This window comes from Azolla caroliniana, unplaced genomic scaffold (assembly GCF_043228905.1).
Source record: "Azolla caroliniana isolate FFs.n. ecotype wild unplaced genomic scaffold, voAzoCaro1.0.p SCAF_20, whole genome shotgun sequence".
Classification (NCBI taxonomy): domain Eukaryota; kingdom Viridiplantae; phylum Streptophyta; class Polypodiopsida; order Salviniales; family Salviniaceae; genus Azolla; species Azolla caroliniana.
Genome location: NW_028230455.1, coordinates 2,932,889 through 2,959,301, shown reverse-complemented (window position 1 = coordinate 2,959,301; position 26,413 = coordinate 2,932,889). Strand labels below are relative to the sequence as shown.

General features: G+C 42.3%; 1 protein-coding gene across 1 annotated transcript; it reads left to right on the top strand.

Moving 5' to 3' along the window:
• The first annotated feature begins 705 nt into the window (after window positions 1-705).
• LOC147850805 (BRCT domain DNA repair protein) lies at window positions 706-7,159 on the top strand. Its single transcript, XM_087335593.1, has 10 exons — window positions 706-1,581; window positions 2,499-2,590; window positions 2,764-2,866; window positions 2,966-3,210; window positions 3,319-3,450; window positions 3,553-3,675; window positions 4,957-5,100; window positions 5,602-5,825; window positions 6,275-6,428; window positions 6,628-7,159. The coding sequence occupies exons 1-10, from the start codon at window positions 1,317-1,319 to the stop codon at window positions 6,844-6,846; spliced, it is 1,701 nt and encodes a 566-aa protein (XP_087191719.1). The 5' UTR covers window positions 706-1,316; the 3' UTR covers window positions 6,847-7,159.
• The last annotated feature ends 19,254 nt before the right edge of the window (window positions 7,160-26,413 follow it).

Sequence of the window (26,413 nt, the reverse complement as noted above, 5' to 3'; positions counted from 1 at the left end):
GGCATTATGTATCCATATGATCAAACCATTACTGGATTGGGACTGAACACTAGGTTCTTGGTGGACATACCATTACTGGATTGGGACTGGACACCAGGTTCTTGGTGGACATAATGACTTGAAAGAATGAAAGAATGAATGGATGGATGGACACTGACATGGGGAACAATTCCAGCCCTTCATCCTCTCAAGCACCCCACCCCAATCAACAAAAAAGAAAGCTAAAATTTTCATTCTAGCCTCTCATGGAAACCTAAGATTTTAGGGTTTCCTTGTAGCTTCCATAGCTATAGGTCTCTGTGTGGGGAGGGGATATGGATGGATACTGAGTTTGAGGGGGGAAAAAGAATTCCAGCCCTTCTTCATCCTCTCCTGCACCATAAATTAAAGATAAACTAACTTTCAATTCTGAGCTCATAGAAACCTAAGCAATTAGGGTTTCCTTTTTCCCTCCTAAAGAAATCCAAACAATTTTAGGTTTTAGGGGTTTTCCTTTTCTTTCTCTCTCTGTCTGGCGGATGTAAGAAATCGACAGAAGAAGAATTAGGGATTCCTGTAGCTTACATAGCTTATCTATTGCTATCTTCCTATACATACATACATAGTCTCTTGTTTTTTTTTCTTTTTCTTTTTCCTTCTCTGTTAAAGAATACATACATCCTTTTTTATTTATTTATTCTTTTCAATCTGAAGTCAAGATTGGGTTTCTGTCCTCGTATTCTGTCGGGTTAGGGTTCTGTTTTCTTTTTATTATGTATAAGAATTAGGCTTATTACATGTAGCTCGCTTACGTTCGGTAAAGCAAGAGATTTCCAAGAAAAATTAGGGTTTCCGACAGCTAATAATAGCCATGATTAGAGTTTCTTCCTAAAGAAAGAGGTTTGTCAGAAGAATTATTGTTTCCTGTAACTGGGCTAGCAAGAGTCAAGGTTACATGTCCACCAAACTAATCGTCACTGTTGATCAGGATAATCGTAGTTTCCTGTAGCCAGCTACTAGGGTAAGGGTTTCCTGTAGCCACATTGATCAGAATAATTAGGTAGAAGTTCCCGTATCCACATTGAACACAACACAAGAATTAGGGTTCTCGATATCTTCATTTTCATCATCCGAAATAGGATTAGGGTTTCACGGACCTACATTGATCACAAAAGCGACGGTTTTCCCATAGCTACATTTACCCGCAGAGAATTAGGGTTTCCTGTATGGAGCTAAATGGAAGTTAGGGTTATGGTTTGATCCCCTGGTAGGCCTTATGGTTATGAACAGACAGAGGAGGTAAGAGTTGGTATGTCGAAGCTCAAACAGGTTTTGCCATGGCAGGTCATAGAGCTAGTCATGTTGTGTTGAGTGTGGGTTGTTTGAAGAAGATAGGTCATTCTGGGCGCAGTGCCTCTTCCACACCCAATCATGCCATGTTTGGGGGTGGTTATAATAGTAATACCAACAGTAATAGCAATGGTAATGCAAGTAGAATGAACTCTCCCCTTCAACCTCCTCCCTCGGAACCTCGAAGTATCATGTCTTCCATCAGTGGGCCGTTCCATGGGCTCGTCATCTGTGTCACTGGCTTATCAAGAGGTTTGTCTCTGTCTATCTTTTCCTTTCTTTCTGTAGCCTTATACTCAGTCATCGTATGATAAATCCCCTTCTCCATTGTTTGTGAATCATTCGAAACAGCATATGTCGGGTCTTAATTGATGTGATTTTGGGTTAATGGATATGAGTATTGTCTTGATTGTCCTGGTTTATGTTCTTAATGTTGATGTTTTCTATCTTTTGAATTTCCTTTTCTCTACGTATATATTCAGTGATGTATTTTATCATCTATTATTTGTGGGTAATTTGAAATAACAATGTTTTGTTCTCAGTGGATGTAGTTATGATACTAGTTGATGTGATTATGATCTTACTGGATGTTATTGAGCTCTTTGTTCTGTAGCGTTTCAAGAGGTTGGAATTTCTCTTCTTGCTCTGGTTCATTTGAATGAACTATGTTTTGGTCTTAATTGAAATTTGATGTGATTATCCTCGTAATAGTTGTTTTATGTGATTGTGCCCTCAATTGTTGTGGCAATACTCTAATTCATGTGATGATTGCGGCTCTTTAATTTGTGTGAATATCCCATGACGCGCTCTTAATTTATCTCATTAAATCATAAGAAATATGCATATCATAGCATTATCTCCACAAGTTTTGGTGGGTCCTATGCTCTGAGTTTAACATGGTGATGGCTTTAATGAACAAGGTAATGCTCTATTTTGATGTGAACGTGGCTGTAATTGTTGTGACTGGTCTAAATTGCTCTGTGAATGTGGTTCGAGTACGTATTTTATACTGTTATTGTATTTGCGGTATGATTGTGAGGATTTTTATCATGGTATATTTTTTATACTGTTTCTAGTATGTTAAAAAGGTCAGTATATTTCTTTGTGTGGTCTCCTAAGTACTGTGCGACCCAAGGAATGTGTAATGTTTAATGAGTCGTAATATGCAGATGCCCGGAAACAAGTGCAAGAAGCAACTGTATGGATGGGCGGCGAATACAGTCCAGATCTTCACTCTCAATGCACCCACCTTGTTGTACAGATATCCTTCATAAAAATTCGTTTACATTATAAATAGTGATCAGCCATGACATGATACTTTGGCAACTCTGCTGTACATGTATAATAAAGAACGGAGATTGATGTATACATCAAGAAAAGAAGAGAGATTAATGTACTCTTTTTGGTGCAATGCTTTCTTAACTCTTTTTTCACAGCTTTAGCGGGCGAAAGTATGAACATGCTTTGAAGCACGGGCTTAAAAGGGGTCTTTATGTTGTCACTCTAGCATGGTTTGTGAATTGTGTTAAACAAAATGGTATGTGAATAAATTACATCGATGATGGCATAAGATATCTATTTATGCAAATTTTTTGTTTCTTTTAATTATTGTAGTAAAGTCTAGGAATTTTTGCAGTGAGATTAGATGAATCTCTATACAATGTAAGAAGCTTCCTTAATACATCGGCCCCCATCCGTGAAGTAGGAAGCTCTGATCGTTTGTCTTTGCCGTCAACTCCTCATAATGAAATGAAAGCATTAACTCTCACAACAGTACAAGTGCCGACAGAAATTGTGAAAAAAGACGTGGTCACTCATGGAATTTTCTCAAATATGTGTTTTTGTATCGATATGGACTCATCAAATGAGTTCCAAAGAAAGGTGACATCTTGTTTTTTTCCCACATCTAATTGGATCCTCAGTCCTGTAACTCAGCTCTGTCTGTCATGAAGATTCAATATCTTGATTGTTTGTTTGTGTTGATTTCAGGTCATGGAAGTTGTAGCAAGTGAAGGGGGTTCCTTTATCGACCACTGGTACATTGGTTCACCCGCTACTCATATAGTTTGTGAAGGAGCTTTTATGTTGAAATACCTTGGGTTCAACGTGAACTTGGTCACGGTAAGTTTGATTTGCAAATGGTGTTGATAAATTATGAATGTTATGATTAAATGTATGACCATCATATGAGCTTTAAAGTTTTACTTTTTTTGAGTTTTGTAGCCTTTTTGGGTGATGAAGTCTGTGAAAGAGAGGAGTGTTCAACGACTTGTTCAACTTTCGGCAGACTTGGCCCGACATGTCTCTGTCTTATTGGATATTGCTGAAGGTCATCATTCAATCGAGGTATGCAAAAGTGGTGATGGGTTTCTCTCTCTAAATGATGCATTTAAGGGGGAGTTAACTCAAATATGTATTGATTGCATTGAGTTCAATAGAAGGGTTTTTATGTTTTTATGTTTTACACAAACATACATTAGCATATCATTTAATGGTATTGTGCGATTGAATTGCGTTTTGATTATGAAAAAACCATAAATCGTATCTTTTTTTTAAAACCCATAGATAATCTTAAAACAAAAGAAGGTTTTGAATGCATGTGTTTGAAGGGTTTGTATGAATAGTTACTCTGCTGGAGGTCTGAATTGCAAAAGGCTGAATTTTATTCAGGAAAAAAGCCATAGATGAAAGGGTTTCTTAAAATATATGCGTTGAGATAATGTAATGTGTCAGTCCCTTACATATTAAATAGGAAATGTTGCTTTTCTGTATGGGCTTGGAATGCCCATGATATAGATGGTTTTGCATATAGTATCTGATAGGCCGCCATATTGACCTTTCTAGAGACAATAATATGTTCTTCTTCTTCCAGAGATTGAATAGGAAAAATGTGTATTTTCTTGTTACTGCTATTTTTTCATGCAAAACATGCGTATTTTATATTTGCACATAGCATCTTTCCTTCTTGCGTTGCATCGTTATTTACATTTCTTGAGCAAGCGAACAAGCTATAGGGCGTATATTTCCTTTGGTCTCATAGGCCATATTGGCCTTTCTAGAGATGATACTACACTCCTTCCAGAGATTGAATAGGAAAATGGGGTATCTTATTGTTATTACTATTATAACCATAGATAACAGGTTTTTTACTTAGTCTTTGAAGATATGTGATATAAAAGGATTTACATGTAATATGAAACTCCTAATCTTGAACAAGAAAAGGGTGCATGAAAGAACCATAGTTGGTAGCTTTTTCTAGACACACCATATGCACACAATGTAGAGATGTTTACATATAGTGATCCCCCCTAAACATTGAATAGGGGAAGTGCACAATTTTATTTTTTGCTGAAATCTGCGCCTTTAGTTGAATGCATGTAAAATATAGTGGGTTTACACATAATGACCTACAAATTGTATGGACAAAAGGTGGATTTTACTCATTAAAAGATCCATTGGTAAGGGGCTTTTTAAAATAGGCCTTTAAGCAAACATATGTGATATAGAGGGTTTAAAGTTTATAATTGACCTCCCTGAGAAACCACAGAAAAAATATATATTTAATTTTGGTGCCTAGAAGTCTGTCATTTGGATAGTCTGTAAGTCCATATACATGCATTCATGCAGGGAACCGAAAAGTCACATGAAAAGATATCGTCACTTTGCGGAGCCATTGATGATCGTGATTTGGAGTCTCGAACTCGTCAAAGGGAGGAGAAGAGTAGTGCTGCGAAGGCTTCTGTTAGGAGGCGTCGAGGTCCCCACAACCAAGTAGGGGTCATTGTGCTCACCACAATTCCGTATATTCTTTCTTGAATGAATTTTTTTTCTTAGGGAGTAAATGGATATTTGCTAGCAAATCCTTAAGTTTTCAAAAACTACCAGAATTTTGTAAATTGTGTACTGTTGAGTTGTATTCTGATACTCTCTGAAGACATACGGATGTTTCAGTAAATGCCTGATAAATTAGAGGAGAGATATTCTGGTGCGTTCTGAAAACTTATGCACATTCTGGTAAAAACCCAACAAATTAGGGGATGGGTATCCCTCAATGTAGTAGAATTTCTACAATTGTGAGGTATTATGGTGCTTTCTGGAAACTTATGAATATTCTTGTGAATACCAACCAACAAGGTTGAGGTGCAGTTTTCCTGTACTCTCTAAAAAAACATACAGATATGTCTGGCAAAAATCTAACAAATTTTAAAAGGCGTATTTTTTGGAGTTTTGGCACTTCCATAAATTTATATGAGGGTATTTTTTTACATGCAGCCGTGCCGGTCTTTACCGAGACTCATAACTCCTAATTCTCTTCTCGAAGATGTCAGTTGGTCAATAACAGAACCATCATGTGGTGCCCATGTGTATGTGGATAGATGTGGAAGTGAGAGCGATATGCCAAATGAAGGTGGGCTTTTGTATAATATACAAGAGGATGTTGAAGACCGAAGCAACCATGAGGGTGCCTTTTACACCACAAGGCCTCTGACTGAAAGGTGAAACATCATTTTTCATAGTGTAAAGAGAAACATGATAAATAGAAAAGGGTATCAATTAATTCTTATTCTTTTGTGTTGAATATATATGCTCAATACTTACAATAAGAAAACCCACATACAAGTATTTTTAATGGGCTTTTTTAGTTTTCTAATTTGAATGGCAAAGGGGAATGTACATCCATCGTCTTCTTCTGCAAGAATTTCCTTAGAATTTGAATTCCATCCGAACAGATTCCATATACATGGCACAAAGTTCGGTTATTTTTAATGTTTTTCAAATGCTATGATATAAATGGGAATATCTTGTGTTGTTATGACTGTAAATTTCTTGCTTATTTATAGAATCCCCATATGCCTTTTTATTTATTATGTTTCAAATGTATTCTGGTCATATTCCTTTATATATATTGATCTTTCTCTTTATTAAAGAAACTATGGCATGACAGGGAAAGGGGGGAGATTATTTTCAAAGGAGTCTTTGTAACAATACTTTTTCCTATCGACCGGTTCTCAGAGATAGGCCCCTCATCAAGAACATTCTATAATGCCAATGGCTTTTGCCGACGAGATATTCTGGAGTATATCTGGTCATTTTACCAGGTTTTTCCCACATCTCTTGTATATATGCATGTTGATATGACGCACATATGTAGGTATATGTATGCAGTATGATGTAAGACTGATGTATTATATATGTGTATGTATGTATGTATGTGTGTGTGTGTGTGTGTGTGTGTTTTCCATGGAAACTATATTTCTCATGATTCCTTTTAATGAATGAAATGATTATTTTGTATAGGAATGCATGACACCTGAAGAAGTAGAAGTGGCTCTATATACCGATTCCCGGCATGCTGATAAATTACGAGGTGCATATGTGAGTAAAGAAGCCTCAAGTCTAGGGCATGTGCCTATGAGACGGTATGAGTTTCTGGGGAGCCGGAAAAGCTTTGAAGGGTTAAAACGAATAGGAAGCGATAACACAGGCCATATCTATGAGCTTTTCCTTACGGCGTGATTTTTTCATGAATTCTAATATAAGGTAATTAAAGGCATGTTTCCATCTTCTTTTCTATTATTTTGTACACATTTTCTCAGATGGCATTCTTTGACTAGGATTTGCCATGTCTCTGCACATTCCAGATTGATGCCTTTTGTCTCCGGCCTAATGTCAAAAGTCCATAATAAGTAATTGGAGTGACCAAACACTCATTGATACAAAATGAAGGCCATATTTCTTGTAGAACCAAGGACCGAGACAGAGGTTGTAAAGAGTGAATGTAAGTGTAGCAAGCATAGAATTTTGGGAATTTTGGAAAAGCGATTAGTGTTATGGCTTATTATTGAGAATTCAATGATAAATGATTGGGGTGTTTTTGATCAATTCCCAGGTTCATTCATACACCTCCTTATTGAGTCTTCTTATCCTTGACCTTTTAAAGAGCTCCTATGTGTCAAATAATATATTAGGACCTTGAGGGCAAGTGCCCAAAGTGACGATTATGCTATACAAATAAGGGTTTTCGTTGTAAGACCCAGTAACCTCACTCCCAACTTAGAGTGTGTTGTGTGTTCACTAGCTGGGAGGTTGAATATCCCATAGCCTTTCTATGAGATGAGCTCAATCTCTTCTTCTCAAGGGCCTTCCCTATACATATCTATCTGGGTGCCTAGGGTGTTTTTTGAGACTTCAATGTATTCACTTTTGCAGGTCAAACTTTTGCCAGGATGCAAGGCTTTTGTAGCTGGAGTATGCCATTGTAAAATGAGAACTATGTCTTCACATAAATAAAATCTTCTTTCTATCTATTTAAACAAGGTATATGCATCGTTACTTCAGAGTAATAATCTTTAAGATCATGAATATGTAAACAAACAGGAGTTTCATAGTATATAGGTTAGATTTTGTTCTTATTTGATAGAGTTGTTGGTTAAGTTTTTTTATACATAAACATGTCTCTTGCTACATTATGATTGATTCTAGTATCCAAATGTTTTTCTTCAATTTGCTCTGAATATGTAGAGGCAAGCATGAGTTTTTCTAATTTGATCAGGCATCACTAAAAGTGTGGCGAACAATTTTGATATGAAGGGAACTAGAGGGATTGGTATTGAATGTTATGAGTGGCAAACACCTTTGACACATGAAGGAACTAGAGGGAATGGTATCAAGTGTTTTGAGTTGAGTTGACACATTACGTTTCACATGATTGTGTGTACCCCAAGGATGGCATGGTGATCTGTAATGTTAACATACGAACAAGAGAAAGACGCTTTGGTTGCCATAAGACAACCTAAATACCTGAACAAGGTTGATTTATATAGATTTGGTAATAGTCAAGATACTTTGTAGTTTGATATGAATCTTCTGTTGGGTTAAAAGAATACCACTAATTGTGATGTAAAAGAAATATAATTGTGAGTATAAAAGAAATAGCAATAATAATAGTATTATTATCATTAATAAAGTGAGAGAAATTGGGTCAATGGATAGAGCTGAAATGATGGGAAGTAGATTTGATGGCTATGACTATGAGGAACATTGTTAGAGTCTAACTAATTAATTAAGCAAAGATAAAGAATTATAGACCAAAGAAAGGAAAGATAGGTGCCAAACCATTCGACCATCCCCCAGCAACAACAGAATGGCAACAACCTCATATTCAAAGCCATTGGAAACTTTGTGTAAAAGAATACGTGTGTGGAAGCGTATGTGTAAGAACACTGAGTACACGGTTCAGAAGTACGACAATTCGGTAAAACACAGAAATCACAAAGAAAGAGAGGGAGAGATAGAGAGAGTAGAAACACCAAACTATATTAAAAAATAATTCTCTGAATGTTTTCTGTACATATTTCGTGCTTAGTGAGCACCTTTTATACAAGCCCCGATTATTGGGCTGACACAAGTATTGACAATACTTGACTGCTCATAAATGAGCCTTCTACACTAACTCCTAAAACTATTCCTTACGAGGAATAACGTTCTAACGGCCCCTCAGTTTAAACACCGCCATGGCCATATTTTGCGTACAGTTTTACGCACCCAGTCTACGTACTGGGTTACGCACCCGTTTACGCACCTAATGTTGAGCTTGCCTCTCAACACTCCCCCTCAAGCTCAACTTGAGGTTCCATATGCTTTTCTATATCTTCGCTCCGGCCTCTTCTGGCTTCACGCCTTGCTCGCGCTCCTCGACTCGTTCGATTCCGCTCGCTTCGACCCTTCCGGTCGGCTTGTCTGCTCATGCGGCCCTTCTCAACTCCCTTGTTGTCACGGTGTTGGCGCCTCTTTTGCTGCCCTTTCCTTCGCTTGGCCATCAGTCAATTCATAATGTTTGAATCGAACATTTCAATTAAATCAGACACTTCCGATTCAATTCCACTTTCGCCTGAATTGACTGTCTCCAATTCTTCTTCTATCTGTAGGCCCTTGACAACATCAGACCACGTCTTGGTCTTGGCCTTTATGCCCTTCTTGGCTGTATTTCCCCTTTGTTCGGTTGTCTTTTACGCTTCCTTGTGATTACAGACCTTGTTTTCTTCTTCTTTGGCTTCTTTAGCCGGCCCAAAATTGAATTCTTCATCCGATTCAACATCACAGTTACTACCGCTTCTTTCACGCTCCTGTTCCTGTTTGGCGTGTCGAGGTGACGCAAACCCAGCTCACCCGAGAAATGCCGTAACTTGTCGAGAACAAGGGGCTTGGTGAAGATGTCGGCAATCTGCCGACCCGTCAGAACATACGCCAGTTCGACTTCACTAGAAAGGACACGCTCGCGGACAAAATAATAATGCACCTCAATGTGCTTGGTCCAGGCGTGGAACACATGGTTCTTTGGAAGGTGGATGCTGTTGAGGTTGTCGCAATGGATTATCGTTGGATCAGACACTTCCACATGCAGATCCAGTAATAATCGTTTCAGCCAGATGACTTCGCACGTAATGACAGTCACCCCTCGATATTCGGCCTTCGTGCTCGACAACACTATTGTTGGTTGTTTCTTACTGCTCCAGGCGATCGCCGCACTTCCCAATGAGAATGCGTATCCGGATGTGGATCTACGATCGTGGGCATTCCTGACCCAATCGGCATCTGTGTAGCCAACTAATTGTTTGGCTACGCCTGTACGATACAACAACGCCATGTTTTTCGTGGCGCTGACATACCGTAATATTCTTTGCGCGCACTAAAGATGTTTGGTCGTGGGCTACGACATAAGATCAGGCCGACCAGATAGTTGAGGTCAGGCTGAGTGATCGTCAAGTAGATGAGGCTTCCGACAATCTGTCGAAACCGTGTCGGGTCGCACGCCTTTCCTGAATCTCGGCGAAGCTTTACGTTTCTATCCAGAGGGGTCGAGATGGGCTTAGAATCTGCCATCTCGAACTCGAAGAGCATATTCAGCGCGTAATGATGTTGGCTGATCAATAGGCCTTGGGGGAACGGATCACTTCAATCCTGAGGAAGGAATGAAGGTCTCCAAGATCCTTCATTTCGAAAGATGCCGCGAGCTGAGACTTAACGAGGCCGATTTCTTCCAGGTCGGCACTAGCGATGACTAAATCATCAACATAAAGTAAAAGGCTTACCTTGCCGAACAAATAATGAAGAGTTTGACTTGGACGTCGTAAACCCCATTTTACGCAACTATTGCATAATCTTCGCGTTCCAAGCTCGCAGGGCTTGCTTAAGTTCGTATAACACCTTCTTTAATCGGCCGACTGCTGAGTGTTCTGTTCGGATAGAAATCCGGGGGGTTGTACCATGTGCACCTGTTCCTCAAGATCACCTTGTAGGAATGCATTCTTTACATCCATCTGATGTAGATGCCACCCCTTCGCTGCAGTTACGACTAGTAGAACTCGCACGGTAGTCATCTTTGCGACTGGTGCGAAGGTCTCGTCGTAATTTACGCCGCGCTTTTGCGTGTAGCCTTTCACAACCAAACGAGCCTTATATCGGTTGACGGAGCCGTCGGTGTTGTATTTCACCTTATACACCCATCTACATCCGATCAGCTTTACACCCTTCTGTACGTCAACGAGGTCCCAAGTCTCATTGTCCGTTAAGGCACATCTCTTCCTCCATCGCGGCACGTCAATTTGCGTCTTTCTCTGCTTCTGCGTAGCTCTCCGGCTCATGCACTTCCGCCACATGCGTCATGTACACATAATGATGCGCCATGTACTCATTATACCTGTACCTCTTTACGGGGTTCTTCAGGTGGTTAGATGGGCATACCTCATGATTACCCGATTTCATGTCTTTTTTAGTCGATTTCGACCCCTTCCGCAGATGTTCCTTCTTGATTGGCTCAAAATCAGATTCACTCCAATTTGACTCGACACTGCCAAAATCGTATTCCGATATTTTCTTCTTCCCTTTTTCTGTACGTGTAAACCGTCTCCTCGGTTCTTTACGTGGGGACAACACGGCCGAGTCACCACTACTCGCTGACTCTTCATTTGGTTGACCATCTCGGCCCAACCCCTCATTCGGCCCACTTAACCGAAATGAGATCAGATTCTCTGTTAGAGCTCCGATTTCCTCATCCCGCTGAGGCAGCTTGGCCTCGCTGACCTCTTCTTCAGAGTTTGGAATGGAGTCATGAGGTACTGGAGGTGAAGGCAAGTACCACGAAGCGGACTTCCTTCGTTCGGGGGTTATAACACTTATACCCCTTTTGTTCGTCTGAATAGCCGACTAAGATGCACTTTTCGGCTTTGGCGTCCAACCTCCTCTGTTTCTCCTTCGGCACATGTACGTACGCGATGCTGCCGAAAATCCTCAAGTGTGCCAAGTTCGGCTTCTTACAAGTTAGGCTTCTTACCGTAATACAACTCACGTGGCGACACTTCTCCATTAGCAGAGGTTTGATTCTGCAAGTAAACAGCCGTCCTTACGACTTCAACCCAGTAAAACTTCGGTATATGCTTCTCTTTAAGGATTGCCCTGAAGGCTTCTTCGATTGTCCAATTCTTCTGCTCGGTTATGCCATTCTGCTCCGGCATATATCTACACGAGAATTCGCGTCGAATTCCCTCCTTCTATAGATAAATTGTGAATTGGTTGGAGAAGTACTCCTTCTCGCCATCGAACCGTAGGCACTTGATCTTACGCCCAGTTTCCCTTTCCGCAAGGTTTTTCACCTTCAGGAACCACGTGAAGACTTCGCTCTTTTTTGCGATCAAGCACGCCCAAGTATGCCGAGTGAAGTCATCGATGAAGGTTATAAAGTAACGGCTGCCACCGAGACTCACGTTCTGTGCCAACCCCCACACATCCGAATGGATTAAATCCAGTGGATTTCGACTACGATTACGTTCTGTGGGGAATGGAAGTCGGTGTTGCTTCCCTAGCTGGGAGGCTTCGCAGACTTGACCATTACGGCCCCAAAATTTAGGCAATCTGGAAACAATATTCTTCGTTTGCATTTCATGAAGCCGTGGGAAGTTAACGTAGCCGAACTGCTTGTGCCATAGGTCGATATTCGGTTCGACCTTCTGTCCTTTCGCGAACAACACGGTTCCGGCTTGATTGGTGACGAGGATAAACATCATCCCTTCACGGCGCCCCTACGCAATAACTTTGCCTTCCTCTTCAATGTAGCACCGGAGGTGTGTGAATCGAACTTGCAACCCCTGGTCGACGATCTGTTCGACCGACACTAGGTTCTTGGTTATTGTCGGGACATGCAACACGTTCATAAGTTTCCCTTTTTGCCCGACGTGCCTGAGAGGAACTTCTCTAACATGTTCGATGGTATGTGGAGTGTCATCTCCCGTTTCGACCATTCCTTGTTTTTCCGGTTTCTCCAAGTACGAGAACCATTCCTCTTGACTCGTCATATGATTCGACGCTCCGGAATCAACATACCACACCTCACTCGATTTCGAGGTGTTCACGGCCATTGAATTGGCCTTGTGCTTCATTACGAAGGTCGGGCCCGATCCATTTCCGGCTTGTTCGGAGGCTTCGGCTTAGTGCGATTTCTGACGCCTTCCTGCGTCTCTTCCGCTCGATCCAGCTATGTCCGAATCGGCTCTCTTCTTCCAACACTTGTTCTCCCTGTGGCCTTTCTTGCCACAATACCAACATTCCGTCACGGCCTTCTCTTGCCGGCTTCTGGCGCCGCTATGACTTACCCTGCTTTCGAAGGGTTCAGAATTGCTTCCGACATTTTGATTTATGCCCACGTTCTGCTCGTTTCGGCCGCCTCCATTGTGCGTAGATCTGCCTCATTCGCCACGACCACGGGGCCTATCTTCCTTCGTGTACAACATCTTGCTGTCAGTGTGCGTACTCGTCGATGCACCCGCGTGATTTTCCTCTATGAGCAACATCGACTGAAGCTCGAAGAACGAAGGTGTAATCTCCCTTGTGCAGACCACCGTTCGGAACACTCTGAACTTTGACGCTAACCCACCAAGACACACCTGCACCATTTTGTCGTCCTCGACATTCACGTTGACGGAGGCGAGAGAGTCGCAGATTTCCTTGATTTGGGCCATTTAATCGGCCATAGACAGATCTTTTTGTCGGACATTGTTGAGCTCCTGCTTGAGCTGCAGCTTCCTGGCCGTTGTGCTAGCGGCGAAAATCCTCTTGAGATTCACCCATGCGTCCTTTGGCGTCTTAGCATCCTGAATGTAGCTCAAGAGCTGGTCGCTCACACAGGACGCGAAGTAGGAAAGAACTTTGCTTGTCGCTTGTTCCCAAGCTGAAAAATCTCTGTGTGTCGATTCAGGCATTGTATCATTAGCTCCTTCGACATAACTCCAGTAACCATGACCAAGTAGGTACTGGTGCATCTTGTACGACCAAGATGCGTAGTTCCTCCTATCGAGCTTTTGAGTCGGTAGCGAGCTTCCCATTCCTCTGTCCATATTGCCGTCTTATCCTTTCCGAAAACAATAACTTAACTTTTCCTTTATCGCAAGCTTTTCTGTCGGTTGCATAGGAGTCTCAACCCTCGCGCTCTGATACCATGTAAAAGAATACGTGTGCGGAAGCGTACGCGTAAGAACATAGAGTACACGGTTCAGAAGTATGGCAATTTGGTAAAACACAGAAATCACAGAGAAAGAGAGGGAGAGATAGAGAGAGCATAAACACCAAACTATATTAAAAAATAATTCTCTGTATGTTCTTTGTACATATATCGTGCTTAGTGAGCACCTTTTATACAAGCCTCGACTATTGGGTTGGCACAAGTACTGACACTAACTCCCAAAACTATTCCTTACGAGGAATAACGTTCTAACGGCCACTCGGTTTAAACACCGCCACAACCATATTTTGCATACGATTTTACACACCCAGTCTACATAATGGGTTATGCACCCGTTTACGCACCCAATGTTGAGCTTGTCTCTCAACACTTCGATTGGAGGTGGGGTGGGTGTAAGACAACCCAGAATAGAGCTTGGTGGCTAGGGCTCCAAAAGTGAAACACGGAAGACCGGGTGAAGATGCATATGATGAGGAAGATCAAGGCGAAATGTCACATCATTGATCTTACCAGAGATCACATATCGGTTGAAACGTTGATAATCCAATTTGTAGCAAGGTCGGGTGGTTTTAATGCTACTTTGTAAGAGCCATACTCGATCGCCTACTTGAAACATAGTCGATGAATCACGCTGATGACGGTCAACAACCTTCTTGTGAGTGGTTTGAGCATCACATAAATGGTGCAAAAGTATATCCTGAACTTCTTGGAGTTGGGTGAGCCAATCTTCAGCATCTGGGTTTGTCGGATGTTCAGGATGTTCAAGCATTGTCCAACGAGGATGGTACCCAATCTTCGCAAAAAATGGGGAATATCCAATAGAAGAATGTTCAGAGTTGTTGTAAGCAAATTCCACCAAATGTAATAGATCAACCCAATCATCTTGTTGATAGTTGACAAAACAACGAAGATATTGTTCACCTGTTTGGTTGGTGCGCTCACTCTGTCCATTATACTCTGAATGGTAGCCGGAAGAGAGTCTAAAAGAAGTATGTAAGATTTTGAACATGTGCCGCCAAAATTTTGAGATGAATTGGGGACCCCGATCACTGATAATATCATCTGGAAGACCGTGATGGCGAAACACCTCCTGCATGAGTAAATTGGATGTCTCTTGACTAGTAATGGTCTTTGTGCATGGAAGGAAATGCGTCGTCTTCTTAAAACGATCTACTATCGTGAGAATAGAATCAAAACACTTGGAAAGTGGAAGATCTGTAATAAAGTCTAAGGAAATAGATTTCCATGGGCTCTCAGGAATAGGCATTGGTTGTAATAAGCCATATGGATGATGTCGAGGCTTTTTTGATCGGCAACACGAACATAATCCGTAACAAAATGGCGAAGTCGTGGTCACCAATATTAGCGAGAAATCAACTCAAAATTCTTGTGGATGCCGAAATGTCCAGCCATTGGTGTGTCATGAAATTGTTGCACAACTTGGAGTCGAGAAAGACCGTCCAGCACATACACAAGAGTTTGTCGAAAAAGTAAACCATCATGCCAACTAAACTGGGTGTAGTTTAGACGAGGATTTTGATATTGGGAGCTGGAAGCACGATCTGGGATAATATGGTTCAAAATCTCTTGGGCGAATGCATCAGTCACAATATGCTCCTGAATGGAATCAAGAAGCCTAGAATCTCCCACTGTGTTGATAGTATTCAATGCCATTAGTCGTAGACGATCAAGACCTAAGAGGATTTGCTTCTGACTTTCAAATGTGGCTTCTCCTGGTTGAAGTTCCATATACGAACGTCGAGATAAAGCATCTGCTTTTCCTTGTTGCATCCTAGGGTGATATAGAATTACGAAATCAAAACGAGTTAAGAACTACGCCCAACGAGCTTGTCGACAATTCAAGACTCGAACACTTTGGAAGTATGTTAGATTTTTGTGATCATTGTAGACAATAATCTGTTGAGAAGAACCCTCCAAAAAATGTTGTGATTGTTGAAAAGAATCCACAATGGCAAGAAGCTCTTTGTCGTGAATCTCATAGTTGATTTCTGTAGCTTCAAATTTCCGTGAGTGAAAAGCCACAGGGTGTAGTTCGCCATCATCGCTAATATGGGATAGTACACTTCCGAGTGCGAAGTCAAATCCATCATCTTCAAGTATAAAGCGTCTCATTGGATCAACATGCATTAAAATTGGTGCAGATGTAAACGTTTGGAGTCTGTGGGCTCCTGTGGTTTTTCCCTATTAGGGTTTTCCACGTAAACATCATATGTCCTCTCTGTTAACTGTGCAAGTGTATTAATCTCCATTTTTGGTTTGTTCTTCCATTGAGTTTAAGACTCGGTTGTGACCAAGCTCTATTCCGCACAAAAAATTCCACTTGACACTAGGCGAAACTACACTTCTCCAATTTTGATAGAGACCATACTCTCGCAACCGCTACAATTCTTGGCGAACGTGTATCTCATGCTCCTCTTGAGTTTTTGAGTAGATCAAGATATCATCAAGGTAAACTATGATGAAGATATCGAGGAAGTCCCGAAAAATGTCATTCGCCATATGTTGGAAAATTGTTGGTGCATTCGTGAGACCAAATGGCAGCATTGTATACTCAAAATGGCCATAACGAGTGCGGAAAGCAGTCTTCCATTCATCCCCAGGACGAATTCGAACAAGGTTGTAGGCACCTCGAAGATCTAACTTCGTGAAATATTTGAGGGGCAAATATGCGCAGAAACGTATGTGTGAGGATTTGTCGTAGTGTTCGGCAAACAACACAGAAGGAAGACAAGAGAATAGACACAAGATATATGCGATTTAAGCTTTAATGGAAGCGTTGTTGTTACGTTCTCTCTCTCTCTCAAAGACACTATACAAAAATGATCAAGCATCGCTTTTTACAATGTTAGGTCATCGCTTATATACTAAGCCGTAACTATTTGGACGAGTTCACACTAGGATACAAAGTGGAAGGAGTCGGCCTTTTATGCCAACAAATTCCCCCATAAAAGGACTACTCTTTCCTACATGTACATGTGTTTGGGGTTGTCTCCCCCGTAAACCTAGATTACGACATTAATCTAAATTTATGTTACAAGTCGGTCGGCATATAGCCGAGTCAGCAAAGGTGAGGTCCGTGTTGAGCCTAGCATGGCTCATTATCATGATTGATTCGGTCGACTCTTACCTTCTGCTCCTTGTTCAACTTTCTTTTGCTCGGTCACTTATCGTAGTCCCATCTTTGTCCTTAGTGCTCCGAAGCATTGATCTGGGAGTGGCTTCATTAGGCAATCAACGATGTTCACCTCAGTATCGATCTTTCGGACTTCGAGCTTCTTCTCGGTTATGAGCTCCCGAATGTGATGATACCGCACCTCAATGTGCTTCTTATTTGCGTGATAGACGGGATTGTTAATGAGGTGAATTGAGCTCTATGAGTCGCAATAGATGGTTGGTGTTGGTCGGTCGATTCGGCTTGTAGCGGAGAAGTTGGCAGATAGACGGTGCATCCATATCGCTTCCTTCGTTCCCTCCGGTGTTGCTATGTACTTGGCCTCTGTGGTCGACAGGGCCATGCACTCTTGAAGCTTCGACCTCCATGATATTGCACCGCCACCATAGGTGAAAATATAGCCTGATGTTGACTTTCGATGGTCCGTATTTCCGGCATAGTCGGAGTTAGTGTAGCCTTCGACTTCAGTTGAGGTTGTCAAATTGAAAGTCAACTGTGTATCTTTGTTCCCTCTCAGGTACCTGAAGATGTGCTTGACAGCCTCCCAATGCCTCTGTCCTGGATTTGACATGTACCGGTTCACCACCCCTACGACATAGGCTAGGTTGGGTCGGGTCGCCACCATTGCGTACATGATACTTCCTATGGCCGATGTGTAGGGCATCTTTCCATTAAGCTCTTTCTCCTTGTCTGTTGAAGGAGAGTCTCTGTCCGATAGTCAGATTGACGTCGGAAGCTTGATTTCTTCCTGCAATTAGCATGTTGTCGACATATAGGATCAGATAAATCCTAGACTCGTAAGCCAGTTGCCGAATGTACATACATGGGTCAGAGTCTGATCGGCGGTATCCTGCTTGATGTAGGAGTCGAACTTCTGGTACCACATCCTCAACGCTTGTTTCAAGCCATAGAGGCTTTTCCTCAATCGACATACAAGGTGACTTTCCTCCCCCGCTGTCGTGAAGCCTACCGGTTGAGACATGTAAATATCTTCTTCCAGATCTCCGTGTAGGAATGTTGTCCTGATGTCGATTTGCTTGAGCTCTAGGTCTTCTGTTGCTACAACTCCTAGTAGGAGTTGGAGGGTGGTCATCTTGACTACTGGTGAAAATATCTCGTCGTAGTTGAATCCATATTCTTGTTTGAATCCTTTTGTGATGAGCACGAGCTTTGTACTTAGGTTTTTCTGAGTAAGATACATACTTACATCGGAAAACCCATTTGCAAGGTAGCATCTTTCTTCAAGGTAGTACTTTGACTAGCTCCCATGTCTGATTCTTGTGAATCAAGTCCATTTATGGCTTGTAGCCATGTATTGGCGTCTGGTGCGGCCATAGCTTCTTCATATGTGCTTGGTGCGCCTGCATTGGTGTAATTGACATAGTCGAGGCTCGGTTGATAGAACTCTATCGGCCTTCGAGCTCGTCTAGATCCCCTGGGTGCCGAAATGAGTGGTTCAGATCCTTCGATCGGCTTTATTGGTCGATCAACATTTTTTGAACCAGTTGATCAGGTGTCTTGTTAGATGACCCACCCCCAAGTTGGGATTTCGGTGGTGTCATGTTGTCCTCCCCTATGGACTTTGTCGACTCGGTTTTGTTTCCAACTCGCATCTTGTTGACTTTGCTTTGTTCGACTCTTGTCGAATCAGCTTTGTCTTCGAGTTCAACGAGTGGACCTCCTACCGATTCGAAGTCGGTGGGTATGTTGTTTGCTTAGTCTAGTTCGACTGTTTGTGAAATCTTTGATTCGGCTTGGTGGAACGGTCCTTCTACGACATCTCTGTCAGCTTCGAAGGATACTTTTCTACTAACTATTTTCTTCTAATTCCATTGAGAGAAGATGGAGTCTTCATTGAAGACTACGTCACTGCTCCGGATTAGTTTCTAGTTCTCAGGGTTCCATAGCCTGTACCCAAAATCCCCATTGGTTCCATAACCAAGATATATGCACTTTGTCGCATAGGGTGCTAACTTGGTCCTTTTCTCCCTGGGAATAAACGCGTGGGCTTTGCATCCAAATATACGGAGCCTATCATAGGTTGGTTGTTTGCTTGACCATAGTGCTTGTGGCACTTTAAGCTTGATTGTTTTCGACGGTGATAAATTTACTAAGTATACTGTCGTCTGCAATGCCTCAGTGCAGAACTCTAGCTTCAGTCCAGCTTGTTGGAGCATTGCCGTCACCCTCTCCTGGATCGTTCGGTTGATCCGTTTTGTCACTCCATTCTACATGGGTGTGTAAGGAACGGTCTTTTGATGCCGGATTTCTTTGTCAGACAGGTACTGTTTGAAGGCTTTGGAGGTATATTCTCCTCCGTTGTTGGATCAGAGTGTCTTCACTCTGTATCCTAACCGATTCTCCACTTCAGATGTCCACTGAGTGAAGACCTCGAGCGCTTCGTCTTTGGACCTGATCGAGTAGGCCCAGACCTTCTATGTACAATCATCTACAAATGTAATGAAATATCAGGAGTGTCATTGTGATCGCTCTGTCATGGGCCCACATATATCTGTGTGCACGAGTTCTAGGGATTGTCGTACCATCTCATAGTGGAGAGAGTTCGGACTTCAGGTCTAATTCTCGTATCAACAGTGCTCGCAGAAGTCCATCTTCACTTGGAGTTTCGGAATGTAGCTGACAACCATCAACCGATCGAGTCTGGCTTGAGACATATGGCCAAGTCTGCCATGCCATAGATTTGGGTCGGTCTTTTCGACTACGTTCACGTCCCCTTCTAGATTGATCGCCATTAATTGGTACAAGTTATTGTACTTGTGCCCACCTCCTATCTTCAGGTTTCCTTGGCTGATCATCCATGTTGACTCATGGAGAGTCATTCGGTACCTGTCTTCGACTAACATGCCGATGGAGACCAGATTCCTTTTCAGATCAGGTACGTGCCGAACTCGGTGCAGGGTGATTGTGTTGCCATTTGACAACCGGATGGGAACCTCTACGGTCCCTGCGATTCTACACTCCTACCTGTTGCCTAGTCGGACTGTGCCGTTGGAGTTGGCTGAATAGTTCGAAAACCATTCAATATTAGGGGTCACGTGGAATGTGGCACCTGAATCCAGTAACCATGTGTGTGCATCTTGTGCACTGTATAGGACTTCTCCGATCATTGAATCCTCTAACGAGAGAATTTGTCCTAATCAGGTATCGACAACGTTGATTTGGTTGCCGACTAGAGAGTGGTTCGAGTCGGGTCGTCCTCAATTTCGCTCGGATCGCCGACTGCTCTCTTTCCTCTTGATTGACCAACAGTCAGAAATATTGTGGCCAACTTTTTTGCAATGTGTGCAGAATTCACCTGATCGGCCCATTCTCGACTTCGACCGCTTTCGGTCTCCCCTTGTCTTTGATTGGTTGGTGTTTCGATCGGTTCTGTCGGCTTGTTCTCTCATTCGACTCTGTCGTTCAAATGACTCAATCGAGTGATGGGCTTCTACTGATTCATCGATGGTGAGTCCCATCGATTTTCGCTGAATGTCCTCGGCGATGACTTGGCCAATCATCTCATCCAGATTTAGGATCGGTCGACTATTGGCGTATGTCATGCATAATACCTCCCAACTCACCGGCAAGCTCGATAGGAGGGCAAGGGCTTTCACTTCTTCTTCAAAGATGATCCCTTGTGAGGAGAGTTCTAACAACACCCGACTGAAGGTGTTGATGTGGGAGGTAGCCGGATCGGTCTCTATCATCTTCATGTTGAATAGGTGTTTGATCAAGATTTTTTTGAAGATGAGGACTTTTTTTCGTACATGACTTGTTGACAGGAACTGCACGCTCCCGATGAACAACGCTCGGCCACAACCAAGCTTAGAATCAAACACAGAAAACGGGAATGAATGCACGACACAATGGAGAGAAGAGTACACAGGAGTTTACGTGGAAAACCCAAACACGGGAAAAACCACGGCAATCCACTGACTGCTAACTATCACTATGTAACAATATACAATAGATGAACATAGAGGCAACGACCTCTTGTTCACTGTCTTCGCCACAGGCGGCGGTTACAATAGAGATACGAACTTCCGTCTCTTTCTCTCTCTCTCTCTCTTTCTCTGTACACTGTTGCGCTCTAATCTTGCGCCAACAAGAATGACAACAACATCACTAAGTTTGCCCTAAGTCATATTTATACTAAAAATGACTTTTCGGCTATTTACAAATATAGCCCCGATGGACTCTTAGAAACATATTTACGAATATGTCCCTTCATCCGGTGAGCACTCCTCACCGGGCCTACATCATCCAGCGCTTGCCGGGCACTCGTCATCCGGTTCTCACCGGGTCTTCCGTAGCCGGGCACTCGTCATCAGGTTCTCACCGGGCCTTCACCATCCGACTCTTGCTGGGTACTCGTCATCCGGTTCTCACGGGGTCTTTCGTAGCCGGGTACTCATCATCCGGTTCTCACCGGGTCTTCCGTAGCCGGGTACTCCACATCCGGTTTCTCACTTTCCATCTAGAGGGACCTGTTTCCTAACACTTGTGGCTTCGCCCACAGTGAGAACGTCGTCGTCTCTTTTACCATGTTGAAGTAGACGTTTTCGGCCAGATGCATTCAGATGGTGGAGCGTGCGATTTCGTTTGTAGATCTCCATTCTTCGGCTGCCATCGATGCAAGTTTTTCATTGTGTTGAATGGCTTCGACTTGTCTTTTGATGATCAACACGTCCTACATCATTTCCTTCCATAGGGCAAAGTTTTTTCCATCGAATTTTCTGATTTCAACTCCTGTTCCGGATGTTGAAGCCATGTTCTTCTTTGAAAAGTGAGATTTTACAGACATGGTCTTTTTTCCTTTCAGCTTTTTCTACTGTTTGTTGCCGTCGAGCCGCGGATCGCTCTGATACCAGTTGAGGGGCAAATATGCATGGAAACGTATGTGTGAGGATATGCCGTAGTGTTCGGCAAACAACATAGAAGGAAGACAAGAGAATAGACACAAGATATATGCAATTTAAGCTTAAATTAATGGAAGCTTTGTTATTACGTTCTCTCTCTCTCATAGACACTATACAAGAATGATCAAGAATCGCTTTTTACAACGTTAGGTAATCGCTTATATACTAAGCCCTAACTATTTGGACGAGTTCACACTAGGATACAAAGTGAAAGGAGTCGACCCTTTTATGCCAACAATATTTTGCTCCACTGAGGCGTTCCAAAAGGCTTGAGATCAATGGTAGAGCATATCGGTTTCAAATAGTCACTTTATTCAAGCCCCGATAATCCATGACCATACGAAGCGTACCATCTTTCTTCTTAACGAAAAAGATGGGTGCACTAGCAGGAGATCTTGAATGTTGGATAAAACCATTTCCTAGGTTCTCATTGATATATTCTCGAAGAACCTCTAACTCTGTGGGTGAAAGGTTATAAATTGGCCCCCATGGAGGCTCTTTTCCTGGCGGCAAATCAATCGGGCAATCATATGTTCAATGCTCTGGTAGTCTATTAGCCTTCACCTTATCGAACACATCGGAGAATTCTATATACTTCTTTGGTAGTTGGACCCCCAAGTCTTGTGAGCTAGATGAAGGAGTTGTTAAAACCGGTTAAAACCGCAAACACAAACATGTCTTCTTTCCTTCCATCCTCATGTAATTGATGTATAGAGATTGATGAAATTGTGTGGGATCCCAAATCCTTTGTTGGAGTTTCAAGAGACTCGGATTGTACCGTGACCTTTTCAATAGTTCTTTTTCTCCAATCAATAGTTGGGTTATGTAGTTCTCAAACCAAGGAAGACCAAGAGCTAGGGACTACTAATGATGTTGAATGAGATGACACTGGCCAAATTACCTAGGACTATATGAATTGGTTCAGACTCCTACAGCTACTAGGTTCAGGAGCTTATTCAAGTTTTCCCTAGTTGTATATATACTTATACAACTTTATGGCTATTTACATACATAGCCCACATGCGGCACATTTCGACTATTTACAAATATAGTCTCCCGAGTTGGCTATATCCTCGATTTTGGTTTCGGCCGAGGCCGATACTCATCAACTTGGATCTTCTCTTCCCATCGGAGGGACATGTTTCCCAACACCATCCTCGATGGTGTATCTTGGATCTTCCCAAGATCGCACAAAACCCTAATGTTGAGCATCACCTTCATCGACTACACCGAATCCAGTTAGCGTTATCTTTGTAGTAAATAGTGCTCGGCCAAAACCAAGTCTCAATCACAATGGAAGAAACAAAACAGAAATAAAGATTAATGCACTTACACTCGAAATGGGTCGACACAGGATATTAATGTGGAAACCCTAATCGAGGAAAACCACGGGAGTTCTCTGACTCCGAACAGGATCACTATAGAGGTGTCAAGAACAGTACTAAGACAAAGAAGGAATTAGTACTAAGGGAGGTGTAGAACTCTCAAGAGAAGGAAAGAGTGAGTGAGTGAGTGAGTGTGTGTGTGTGTGTGTGTGTGAGAGAGAGAGAGAGAGAGAGAGAATGATGATAACAAAAGGTATATATTATGTTAAGAGAATATACAATAGTAGCTAAGAGGGTTAAGTTTGGCGTTGAACTGATTTGGTTCGAAATAATGCCTTGTGTCTCCTTTTATAGTGTTCTCAGGAGTACTCTTGAAGTTTCTAGAATGTTCCAGAGAAATATGGAATATACATCAATTTTTTATAGTAAAACTTAAATGAAAATAATATCCTTCGTATTACAACATATAGTCAAGAGCTCGATCCATGTAACATAAGGTCATGGGTTCGATTGAGTCTTGTCATATCATGACACTATCCCCCCTTTAAAACGACGAGTGTCACGAGTCATTTTGGATTGAGGACCCAATTTGTCTGGATATTGACGATGGAGGTCTTCAAGAAGACCACGAGCATTGGTCACATTCTCTATGAGTTCCCAAGTATGCTCATTGGGACTATATCCTAGCCAATTGACTAAATAGTAGAGCTTGTTGCAAACAATCTTGGAATCAAGGATGGCGGCAACCTCGTACTCAGGTCCATCTTCATGTTCGATCAGAGGTGGAGGTGGTTTGATACGATCTGGGATAGTGTTGTCCCGATAGGGTTCTAGAAGAGAACTATGAAATACCGGATGTATCCGTAGTTGCAGAGGTAGATCGAGACGAAAAACAACATCATTAATTTTTTCGATAATATGGAAAGGACCCAATCGCCGATAATCCAATTTATCGCATGGGCGAGTAGTCTGGATGTGTCGTCGTAATAGCCATACCCGATCTCCAATGTTAAAATTGGATGGAAGCCGATGACGATCTGCATAATCCTTGTGTGTTTGTTGAGCTTGTTGTAAATGAGTAGATAAATCCGCCTGTATCTTGCGTAACCGCTCCAAACGATCCTCTGCAGAAGGATTTGTGGGTAACTTCGGAGTTTCGAATACACACCACCGGGAATGATAGCCCGCATAAGCATAAAATGGTGTAATCTTAGTCGATGAGTGGACAGAGTTATTATACGCAAATTCGGCAAAGTGGACAATATCCGCCCAATCATCTTGGTGATAGCTTAGAAAACACCGAAGATATTGTTCCAATGTTTGATTTGTTCGTTCTGCTTGTCCATCTGTTTGTGGGTGGTGGCCGGATGAGAGGTTACAAGTGACCTTGAGCATTTTGAAGAGGTGCCTCCAGAATTTCGAGACTAACTGGGGTCCACGATCGCTGATGATATTATCGCTGATCACATCGAATCCCTTAGAAACTGGAAGATCTGTGATGAAATCTAGAGCAATGGATTGCCACGGCTTGCTTGGATTTGGCAATGGTTCCAATAAACCATATGGATGATGTCTTGGCATCTTTGCTCTACAACATGTATCACATGTCCGAACATAATCTTTGACAATTCGTCGCATATGGGACCACCCGAATGATCGTTGTACTAAATCTAACGTTTTAATACTACCAAAATGCCCAACTGTTATGTGTCATGACAATTTTGGACTACTCAAAGGTGACAAGAACCATTAGGAACATACAAGAGCTTCTTAAAGAATAGTAATCCATCATGACATTTGAATTGTTGATAATCCATACCTGGGTGTTGCAACTGTGAACAAGATGCTCGAGAGGGATAAATTTGTGCTAGAATGGCTTGGGCGAAAGCATTTGTCTTCAAGTTCTCATGTATGGTATCGATAACGCGGGAATCCAAGTGCATTCCGAAGACCTACGTTGCTTGCAGTCGTGCTGGTCCCAAGATTACTTGCTTTTGGTTATCGAAAGTTGGCTCACCAGGATGCAGTGCTAGATATGAGCGTCGTGATAATGCATCTGCCTTCCCTTGTTGCTTCCCTAGATGATATATAATTTTGAAGTCGAAACGAGTGAGGAATTGGGCCCACCGAGCTTGACGTCGATTTAACACACGAGCATTCTGAAAGTAAGCAAGGTTTTTGTGATCACTGAATATGGTGACTTGATGAGAAGATCACTCTAGAAAATGCCTCCATTGCATAAAAGTGTCCACTGTTGCTAATAGCTCCTTATCATGAATTTCATAGTTGATTTCGGCGGCGTCAAACTTGTGTGAGTGGACAGCCACAGGATGGAGCTTTTCATCATCGCCTTGTTGTGACAGAATGCTACCCAATGCGAAATCCGACGCGTCTGCTTCGATGATGAATGGTTTTTCCGGATCAACATGAGCTAGAATAGGAGCTGATGTAAATGCCTTCTTAAGACCCTCAAAAGCCATGTCAGCTTCTTCAGACCAAAAGAACAATTTTCCCTTCCTCGTGAGCTGTGTGAGAGGCAGAACAAGCTTTGAGTAATTCTGTATAAACTTGTGGTAGAAATTGGCAATTTTTGCTAGAATGGCTTGAGCAAAAGAATTTGTCTTCAAGTCCTCACATATGGTATCGATAATGTGGGAATCCAATGGCATATTGAAAACCCGCGTTGCTTGCAGTCATGCCGGTCCCATGATTACTTGCTTTTGGTTATCGAATGCTGGCTCACCGGGACGCGGTGCTAGATACGAGCGTCGCGATAACGCATCTGCTTTCCCTTGCTACTTCCCAGGATGATATGTAATTTGAAGTGGAAACGAGTGAGGAATTGGGTTCACCGAGCTTGACGTCGATTTAATACACGAGCATTCTAGAAGTAGGCAAGATTTTTGTGATCACTGAATACGGTGACTTGCTGAGAAGATCCATCTAGAAAATGCCTCCATTGAGTAAAAGAGTCCACTATTGCTAATAGCTCTTTATCGTGAATTTCATAGTTGATTTCGGCAGCGTCAAACTTGCGTGAGTGGAAAGCCACAAGATGTAGCTTTTCATCATCGCCTTGTTGTGACAGAATGTTACCCAATGCAAAATCCGACGCATCTGCTTCGATGAT

What these genes read in the sequence shown, in the direction of transcription:
- LOC147850805 (XM_087335593.1), top strand. Translation starts at nt 1,317, where the DNA reads ATGGCAGGTCATAGAGCTAGTCATGTTGTGTTGAGTGTGGGTTGTTTG. An exon ending in TCAACGTGAACTTGGTCACG is followed by an intron (nt 3,451 to 3,552) that starts GTAAGTTTGATT and finishes TGAGTTTTGTAG; the next exon opens with CCTTTTTGGGTGATGAAGTC. An exon ending in AAGGTCATCATTCAATCGAG is followed by an intron (nt 3,676 to 4,956) that starts GTATGCAAAAGT and finishes GCATTCATGCAG; the next exon opens with GGAACCGAAAAGTCACATGA.